This window comes from Pollachius pollachius (genome assembly GCF_949987615.1).
Source record: "Pollachius pollachius genome assembly, chromosome: 14".
NCBI classification, from domain to species: Eukaryota; Metazoa; Chordata; class Actinopteri; order Gadiformes; family Gadidae; genus Pollachius; species Pollachius pollachius.
The window spans coordinates 10,566,779-10,576,778 of record NC_136947.1 but is presented as its reverse complement, the minus strand read 5'-3'; the positions used below and the strand labels follow the sequence as shown (position 1 = coordinate 10,576,778).

General features: G+C 49.3%; 1 protein-coding gene across 2 annotated transcripts in view; it reads right to left on the bottom strand.

Moving 5' to 3' along the window:
• The window catches only part of dip2cb (disco-interacting protein 2 homolog Cb), a gene marked incomplete at its 3' end in the record, with an annotated part of 67,752 nt that overhangs the window by 10,321 nt on the left and 47,431 nt on the right, over positions 1 to 10,000 (bottom strand). For both annotated transcript variants that reach the window (XM_079750227.1, XM_079750228.1), the window contains exons 9-21: positions 9,753 to 9,844; positions 8,289 to 8,399; positions 5,254 to 5,377; positions 5,052 to 5,161; positions 4,823 to 4,925; positions 4,482 to 4,546; positions 3,932 to 4,025; positions 3,419 to 3,538; positions 2,767 to 2,881; positions 2,438 to 2,574; positions 2,123 to 2,259; positions 1,146 to 1,354; positions 192 to 306 (exon numbers count right to left, since the gene is read on the bottom strand). In XM_079750227.1, coding sequence (XP_079606353.1) covers positions 192 to 306; positions 1,146 to 1,354; positions 2,123 to 2,259; positions 2,438 to 2,574; positions 2,767 to 2,881; positions 3,419 to 3,538; positions 3,932 to 4,025; positions 4,482 to 4,546; positions 4,823 to 4,925; positions 5,052 to 5,161; positions 5,254 to 5,377; positions 8,289 to 8,399; positions 9,753 to 9,844 — 1,532 coding nt within the window. The remainder of the gene's footprint in view (positions 1 to 191; positions 307 to 1,145; positions 1,355 to 2,122; positions 2,260 to 2,437; positions 2,575 to 2,766; positions 2,882 to 3,418; positions 3,539 to 3,931; positions 4,026 to 4,481; positions 4,547 to 4,822; positions 4,926 to 5,051; positions 5,162 to 5,253; positions 5,378 to 8,288; positions 8,400 to 9,752; positions 9,845 to 10,000) is intronic.

Sequence of the window (10,000 nt, the reverse complement as noted above, 5' to 3'; positions counted from 1 at the left end):
GTGTGGTGTGTGTTTGTGTGTGTGTGCGTGCGTGTGTCTGTGTGGGTGTGCGTGTGTGTGTGCGTACATGTGTATGTGTTTGTGCGTGTGTGTTTGTGTGTGTGTGCGTGTGTTTGTTTGTGTGTGTGTGTGTGTATGTGCGTCTGTGTGTCTGTGTGCCTGTGCCTGCGTGCATGTGTGCGTGTGTGTACCTGCAGTACTCTGCTCATCCACTGGAAGCTGTCCTCCTCTGTGGAGTCAGGTCTCTGCTCCGCCACCACCACCACCCTCTCATCGTGGAGGACCGTGATAGAGAACACGGCGATCCTGGAGCACAGCACACCGTCACACACACAGATACTATCAGATATATACATACACCGTCACACAAAGAGATATACATACACCGTCACACACACAGATATATATACTGTATACTATCAGATATATACATACACCTTCACACACAGAGATATACATATATATACTGATTACTATCAGATATATACATACACTGTCACACACAGAGATATACATATATACTGTATACTATCAGATATATACATACACCATCATACATAGAGATATACATATATACTTATATGCTACCAGATACATACATATACCATCATATATATAGAGCGATATATATTATATAGATATATATATCTATATATATATACTATAATAAATATACTATATATACATGCATCATCATATATATAGAGAGATATGTACTATTATATATATACTGTAATATGTATATATATATTTACCATCATATAAAGAGATATATACCATTGTATGTATATACATATATTATAATATATATAGAAATATAAACCATAATATATATATATATAAACTATCATATACACCATCATGTATAGAAATATATACATACATACATATATACTATCATATATACAGATATATATATAAACTATCATATTACATGTATACAATCTTTTATATATGACTTTGTATATTATACACGTCATATATATAGATAGATACTGTCAGATATATCGTGAATGTGTGTGTGCTTGAGAGCGTGTGCATGCGTGCGTGGTTGTGCACACAAACACACACACACGTAGATAGACACTGTGTATCTATGTGTGTGTGTGTGTGTGTAGGTGTCTGTGTGTGCGTTGGTGCCTCACCTCCCTCTGTAGACGAACTTCATGGGCTCCACGGCGAGGGCGGTGGCCACCAGGTCGTCGGCGTTGTGGCGCCGCGCCCCCACCACCATCAGACCCTCCATCTTCCCCGCCACGAAGGCACGGCCCCCCGGCCCCAGGAACCCCAGGAGGCCCGTCCGCACGAAGCCTCGCTCGCCCAGCGGCTCGCCCTCCTCGCTCACCGGGAACACCTGGGGACAGAGAGAGGGGTCAGGGGTCACCTGGATCTAGGAGGCCTACAGGTAGGGGTCAGGGGTCACTGGCTCTAGGAGGCCTACAGGTAGGGGTCAGGGGTCATCTGGTTCTAGGAGGCCTACAGGTAGGGGTCAGGGGTCATCTGGCTCTAGGAGGCCTACAGGTAGGGGTCAGGGGTCACCTGGTTCTAGGAGGCCTACAGGTAGGGGTCAGGGGTCATCTGGCTCTAGGAGGCCTACAGGTAGGGGTCAGGGGTCATCTGGCTCTAGGAGGCCTACAGGTAGGGGTCAGGGGTCACTGGCTCTAGGAGGCCTACAGGTAGGGGTCAGGGGTCACTGGCTCTAGGAGGCCTACAGGTAGGGGTCAGGGGTCACTGGCTCTAGGAGGCCTACAGGTAGGGGTCAGGGGTCACCTGGATCTAGGAGGCCTACAGGTAGGGGTCAGGGGTCACCTGGTTCTAGGAGGCCTACAGGTAGGGGTCAGGGGTCACCTGGTTCTAGGGGGCCTACAGGTAGGGGTCAGGGGTCAACTGGCTCTAGGAGGCCTACAGGTAGGGGTCAGGGGTCACTGGCTCTAGGAGGCCTACAGGTAGGGGTCAGGGGTCACTGGCTCTAGGAGGCCTACAGGTAGGGGTCAGGGGGTCATCTGGCTCTAGGAGGCCTACAGGTAGAGGTCAGGGGTCACCTGGCTGTAGGAGGCCTACAGGTAGGGGTCAGGGGTCATCTGGCTCTAGGAGGCCTACAGGTAGGGGTCATCTCCCTCACCTCAAACGTGTTCTTGGTCATCCCGGTGAGGCCGTAGTATCCCGTTCCCGTGGCGACAGAGCTCACACACAGCTCCCCGATCTCGTCCGTCCGACAGAGCTGGGGAAAGCCCTCGGGGCGAACGACACACATCATAGCTGGGGACGGAGAGAGAGAGAGAGAGAGAGAGAGAGAGAGAGAGAGAGAGAGACAGAGAGACAGAGAGAGACAGAGAGAGAGAGAGAGAGTATTAAAGTTACTGTTTATTTACTCTCCAAAGTAAAACAAAGGGAGAGGGTTCTTATTTTTAAATAGACTTTCGGAAGGTGACGGTACCTCCGGGCATGACTCCGCCCACGTCCTGCAGCGTGAGGACAGAGAGCTTCTCCTCGCTGTCCAATCGGATCACTCCGTGGCTCAGACCCTGCATGGACAGAACCCCCCGGCCCGGGACCGCCCCCTCCTCCAGGGGCCTGCAGCCAATCAGAGGGCAGGGGGAGGAAGGGGTGTGGTCAGGCTTGTGAGCATGTGTAATCTCTGTGCATATGTTAGCATGTGTTGCTCTGCCTGTGTGTGTTTGTGTGTGCATGTCTTTGTGTTAGTGAGTTAGTGTATGTGCGTGTGTGTGTGTGTGTGTGCGTGCGTGAGTGTGTGTGTGTGTGTACCTCCTGATGGCCACCGTCAGCCCCTCGGTGGAGCTGGCGCAGGGACAGATGACCTCTGACCTCAGCCCCTTGGTCTGGAAGACGTTGAGGAAGGCGTCACATGACGAAATGGACCCTGGGGGCGGGACCACACGTTAGTAATGGGCGTGGCTAAAGAAGCCAATCGGGTGCCCGCCCACTACCAGTCCTACTTTTTTGTTTTAGGGGCGGGGCTATATTGCTGTAAACCAAATTTGGGGAGTGTGACCAGAGTTTGATTGGCGTTACCTTGTGAACCCATCTGCCAGTAATAATCTATAATTCAGTAGCAGGTGTTCACCCATAGGGGGAGCTTTGAGGCCATATTTACATCCATAGTCTGTTACATAACCCAGGACATCAATTCCATCTGAAGGCTGGTTTCACTTTAACTATAAACTGTTACACCTACATCCTATAACCTATAACCCATATACTACATCCTTTAACCTACATCCTACATCCTATAACCTATAACCTATATACTACATCCTTTAACCTATAACATTTAACCTATAACCTATAGCCTATAAACTATAACCTATAACCTTTATACCAAAACCTTTAACCTACATACTATAACCTATAACCTACATCCTATAACCTGTGTCCTATAACATCTATAACATCTCACAGGGGTTGGATCCGTCGGCCACCAGCAGCATCCGCAGGGAGCTCAGGTCCACGTCCCGCTGCTCTCTGTGGGCCACCAGCGCCCAGTGCATGTCCCGCGACTTCACACACGCCACCTTAGCTACACACACAAACACATACACACACATACACGATACACACACACACAGGCACACACACATACGCATGTACACGCACACACATATACAGACACAGGAACACACACACAGACACACGCACGCACACACAGACGCACACACAAACGCACGCACACACAGACGCACACACAAACGCACGCAAACACACACGCATGCACGCACAGACACACACACACACACACACGCACGCACGCACGCACATACACAGGCGCACACACAGGCATACACACACACCGAACACACACAAAAACCAAGAACACAACCAAAGGAGTCAAACAGGTGTTTCATCACATGTTATGTCTCATAATCTAAATTAGCTTTTGGTGGTGATGGTGATGATGATAAAAGGGGCTAACCTTTGAACTGGCAGACCCTCTGTATCCAGGACAACGGGTTGACCTTCATCAGGGCGTAGGGAACACTGATCACATGCATCATGTTCATCACACTCTGGGAGAGAGAGAGAGAGAGAGAGAGAGAGAGAGAGAGAGAGAGAGAGAGAGAGAGAGAGGGGGGGGGGTATTCAAAGAGTGAGGGGGGAGTGAGGGGGAGAAAGTGGGGAGGGAGAGAGGGAGACAGAGAGGGAGATGGATAGGGTTCCTGATTGTTTATTTTCCATGCCAATAAAGCTCTTATGAAATGAATTGAACTGCCAGAGGCAGAGAGATTTTGGATTGCCTTAAAAATATTTGTTTTTGATCTACAGCAAGTTGAAAAATGCATTAAAGATGAAGGAAAGACAGACAGAGAGACAGACAGATAGACAGACAGGCAGGAAGGCAGACAGACAGACACACAGACACACCGGCAAACAGGCAGAGAGACAGACAGACAGACAGACAGACAGACAGGCAGACAGGTAGGCAGGCAGACAGACAGACAGACAGGCAGGCAGACAGGTCTTACGGTGAGGACGGCGTGCCAGAGTCCCACGTCCTTCTTGAAGTCCAGGACGTTGACCATGGTCTCAGCTACAGAGAGACGGTCGTTAGGCCTGCTGTCTATAGCCTCTGTACGTGTGGCCTCCCTCTCCGCATTTATACACAACTCAGCTTTGTTCATCCATACCGAGGGTTTGGACCCAGTTTAATGACGCTAATCGTTACCAAAGTAAAAGCTGATGTCAATTAAGCTCTTTTAAATTGAATCTTAAACACTGAATGGAAGTGTGTGTGTGTGTGTGTGTGTGTGTGTGTGTGTGTGTGTGTGTGTGTGTGTGTCTGTGTATGTGTGTGTGTGACCTTTACCCTCGGTGTAGGAACAGGCCTGCGTCAGAGCCTGGCAGTGGGCCAGCATGGCCGCCCTGGTTACTGTGACTCCCAACACTCCTCCATCTTTACACGTCTTATACTGGGAGACACAAACCAGTTAGAGAGGACAGCTGCTGTGGGGAATAAAATAACATAATGTGTGTGTCTGTGTGTGTGTGTGTGTGTGTGTGTGTGTCTGTGCGTGTGTGTGTGTTTGTGTGTGTACCTCTATGTAGGCCGTGTCCTGGTTGGCCTCCCTCACCGCGGGGAACCAGTCCCGGGGCGGTTTGGACAGGTGCTTCGACTCCGTGACCAACCACATCACCTTCGGCCAGCCTGCACACACCCCCACCAAACACACACACACCTGTTACACACACCCCTGTTACACACACTGTGAGCGCACACTGTGTGTTTGTGAGGAGGACCTTTGAACTGGGGCACCTCCCCGGTGGAGGTCTTGGGGAGCCCCTTATGGCAGGCGTCGCTGGTCAGAGCCAGGGATACCCCACAGCTCCCCAGCAGGAAGCCCACCTGCTTACAGCCTGCATCCTGAGAGGGTGTTACAGGGGGGGAGAGAGAGAGAGTTGTTAAGGACGCTCTGTAATCGAATACAGCCTCAGTTGTAGCAAAGCACATTTGAGGATCGTTTGTAGAACTTTTTATTATCGGTAAAGTTCTTGTTTTTTCAAAGTTCTTGTGTTTGTCGGAGAGAGGGAGAGAGATATACATCCTAGGACTCCCTTCAACACACTGACACACACACATACACACGCACAGACACACAAGCACCCCACAACCACAACAATATCTTCCCCATATCTGTGTGAGTCTATGGGTCTGTGGGTTTGTATTTATGCGTATGTCGGTTTCTTGTTTGCATGTGCGTGTGCGTCTCTGTGTTGCAATGTGTGCTTGTGTCTCTGTATGATACTGCGTGTGTCTTTGCGTTGGTATATGTGTGTGTGTGTGTGTGTGTGTGTGTGTGTGTGTGCGCGTCATTATAAACCCATCTGTTAGGACTCCAAAAAGCTCCAAGTCATGACTCAGACCAACGCTGATAAAAGTTGTTTTTCTGCAAAAGGTTGGCCCACTATTCTACATCCCATAATAACACCATGTCCCCTCTACATCCCATAATAACACCATGTCCCTCTACATCCCATAATAACACCATGTCCCCTCAGCTCTACATCCCATAATAACACCATGTCCCCTCTACATCCCATAATAACACCATGTCCCTCTACATCCCATAATAACACCATGTCCCCTCAGCTCTACATCCCATAATAACACTGTGTCTCTATCCCATAATAACACGGTATCCCCTCTACATCCCATAATAACATCAACTCCCCTCAGCTCTACATCCCATAATAACAACATGTCCCTCTACATCCCATAATAACACCAGACCCCCTCAGCTCTACATCCCATAATAACACCATGTCCCCTCTACATTCCATAATAACACCATGTCCCTCTACATCCCATAATAACACCATGTCCCCTCAGCTCTACATCCCATAATAACACTGTGTCTCTCTTCATCCCATAATAACACTGTCTCTCTACATCCCATAATAACACTGTGTCCCCTCTACATCCCATAATAACACCATCTCCCCTCAGCTCTACATCCCATAATAACAACATGTCCCTCTACATACCATAATAACACCAGGCCTCCTCAGCTCTACATCCCATAATAACACCAGGCCCCCTCAGCTCTACATCCCATGATAACACCATGTCCCGCTACATCCCATAATAACACCAGGCCCCCTCAGCTCTACATCCCATGATAACATCATGTCACGCTACATCCCATAATAACACCAGGTCCCCTCAGCAATGACTCAGCAGAAGCCGGTTCTGCCGAGTCACTGCGGTTCCTGGCTCTCTGGGGCGTCACGGTCCGCTGGTTCTGTCGCAGCGTGCGGTCCGCTAAAGCTCCCATGATGCACTCTGACACGACCAGGGAGGACAGCAGACACAAACACTGAGCTGTGTTCCCCAAACACCCAAACCAAAGCTAAACAACCCTCCCTCCTCCTCCCCTCTCTCTCTCTCCCAGTCACTGTCAGGCACTCTCTGTCTCTCTCACTTTGTCTCTCTCTCTCTCTCTCTCTCTCTCTCTCTCTCTGTCTGTCTCTCCCTCGCTCTGTCTCTCTCTCCCAGAGTGTGTGTGACAGTGTGTTAATCTCAATCTCTATCACTCTGTGCCCAGCATTCTCTCTCTCCCCCCCCCCCTCTCTCTCTCTCTTTGTTCCTCAATTTCTTCCCCTCCTCTCCCCTCCTCTCCCTCTTTATGAACTACACCCGTCTTCGCCGTCTCTCTGCCTCTGTCTCTCTCTCCTGCTCTCTGTCTCTCTCTCCACATCCCTCCCCCTCTCTCTCTCTCCCTCTCACCCCTCTCTCTCTTTCACTCTGTCTCTCTGTCTCTCTCTCCCTCCCTCCCTCCCTCCCTCCCTCCCTCCCTCCCTCTCTCTCTCTCTCTCTCGCTATGGGTCCTACCTGAAGAGGGGTACTTGTAGTGGCATACATTGAAGAGGGGTACTTGTAGAGGACTTCCTTGTAGAGGGGTACTTGTAGGGGACTAGATGTAGAGAGGTACTTGTAGGGGACTAGATGTAGAGAGGTACTTGTAGGGGACTACCTTGTAGAGGGGTACTGGTAGGGGACTACCTTGTAGAGGGGTACTTGTAGGGGACTAGATGATGAGAGGTACTTGTAGGGGACTACCTTGTAGAGGGGTACTTGTAGGGGACTACCTTGTAGAGGGGTACTGGTAGGGGACTACCTTGTAGAGGGGTACTTGTAGGGGACTAGATGATGAGAGGTACTTGTAGGGGACTACCTTGTAGAGGGGTACTTGTAGGGGACTACCTTGTAGAGGGTACTAGTAGGGAATTAGATGTAGAGGGGTACTTGTAGGGGACTACATTGTAGAGGGGTACTTGTAGGGGACTACCTTGTAGAGGGGTACTTGTAGGGGACTAGATGTAGAGAGGTACTTGTAGGGGACTAGATGTAGAGAGGTACTTGTAGGGGACTACCTTGTAGAGGGGTACTGGTAGGGGACTACCTTGTAGAGGGGTACTTGTAGGGGACTAGATGATGAGAGGTACTTGTAGGGGACTACCTTGTAGAGGGGTACTTGTAGGGGACTACCTTGTAGAGGGTACTAGTAGGGAATTAGATGTAGAGGGGTACTTGTAGGGGACTACATTGTAGAGGGGTACTTGTAGGGGACTATCTTGTAGAGGGGTACTTGTAGGGGACAACCTTGTAGAGGGTACTGGTAGGGGACCAGATGTAGAGGGGTACTTGTAGGGGACTACCTTGTAGAGGGTACTGGTAGGGGACTAGATGTAGAAGGGGTACTTGTAGGGAGAAACCTTGTAGAGGGGTACTTGTAGGGGACTACCATGTAGAGGGGTACTTGTTAGAGTCCTACCTTGCGGGACAGCGGGACCTCTATGGGCACCGGGACCACCTGGGCCAGCAGGCAGCCATAGAAGGAGGTCATGAAGGAGGCGGGGTCGTTGTTGGGGAACACTAGCGCCACCTGTGGACGGGAGGAGACAACACACCCAAGAGGTAGAATACTTAGGTTATACATATATAAATATAAATCGATAAGTAATACAGTGTAGCCCCTACAATGAGGTGTGTGTGTGTGAGGTGCACTATGGAGAGGAAGAGAGAGGGAGAGACAGACATTCTTGTTTATTGTTTGTGCCATGGCAAGACAAATGCATTTGTTACATCAATAAAGAGATATTAGAATGAAAATGAAAACGAGTAATACAGAGAGAGGGGGGGAGAACCATTGAGAGAGAAATGGAGAGAGAGAGAGAGAGAATGCATATGGAACATTGATAAACCGACCAACAAACATTGTATTCAGACACATGCTAATACACACACACACACACACACACACACACACACATGCACACGCATTAACAAACAGCCACAAGCACTGACACACAATAGCTAACACACACAATCCAACTGATACAGAACTAATACGCACTCCACACAGAACATCGATCTTCAGAGAGCAGACATTGGATTGAGCTGAACACACAAACTGTCTGCATAACCCAGGACACACACAAACACACACACACACATACACACACACACACAAACACAAAGCAACACACACACACACATACACTTTTTGCATGACCCATGGCACACACACACATGTCTGCCTACTGCTAGCGTGTATACACTGTTGTGTGTGTGTGTGTGTGTGTGTGTGTGTGTGTGTGTGTGTGTGTGTGTGTGTTAGCGTGTGTGTGTGGGTCTCTGGTTGCATGTTGTGAAGGACGATAACAGCCTCTAAGTGCTTCGTAATCTCCCCCATACCATCCTGCTGTGAGTGTGTGTGTGTGTGTGTGTGTGTGTGTGTGTGTGTGGCTTAGCGTGTGTGTATGCGAGCGTGTGTGTGTTTTAGCGCGTGTGTGTGTTAGCGTGTGTGTTTGTGCGAGTGTGTGTAAGAGAGTGTTCTAATCAGAGGTCCTGATTTCAGAGTAGGATCCGGAAGAGGATCTGCTTTCAGCCGGACCCGGCAGTGGTGGGAGTCCAGGTACATACGGTAGTAGGACTGCGTTCAGAGTCCAGGTACGTAGAGACCCTGATTCTTACTGTGTGTATAAACTGTACATCAAATATATATCACATGTACTATAATACTTTTGTTTTGAATACTTCTTAAGACTATTGCTTTCCTGTACTTCTGCATTTCACATAGAGTAATAAAGTTAATCTTTCATCGTGTGTGTGTGTGTGTGTGTGTGTGTGTGTGTGTGTGTGTGTGTGTGTGTGTGTGTGTGTGTGCGTGTGTGTGTGTGTGCGTGTGTGTGTGTGTGTGTGCATGCGTGCGTGTGTGCGCGCGTATGGTACTCACCCGGTCTCCAGGATGGACCAGAGGTTCTTGTTTGGAGCCCAGTTTGTGGAGGAGGTTGAAGGCCACCTTCACACTCCTGGACCACAGCTTACCTGGAGAACCCACACAGACACGCACACACACACACACACACACACACGCATGCGCACGAACACAAACACACACCCACACACGCACACACACACGTCAGACCACAACAACAATACTGATGTGATGAACAACAACGTGGAACCACAGTTCCTACATTT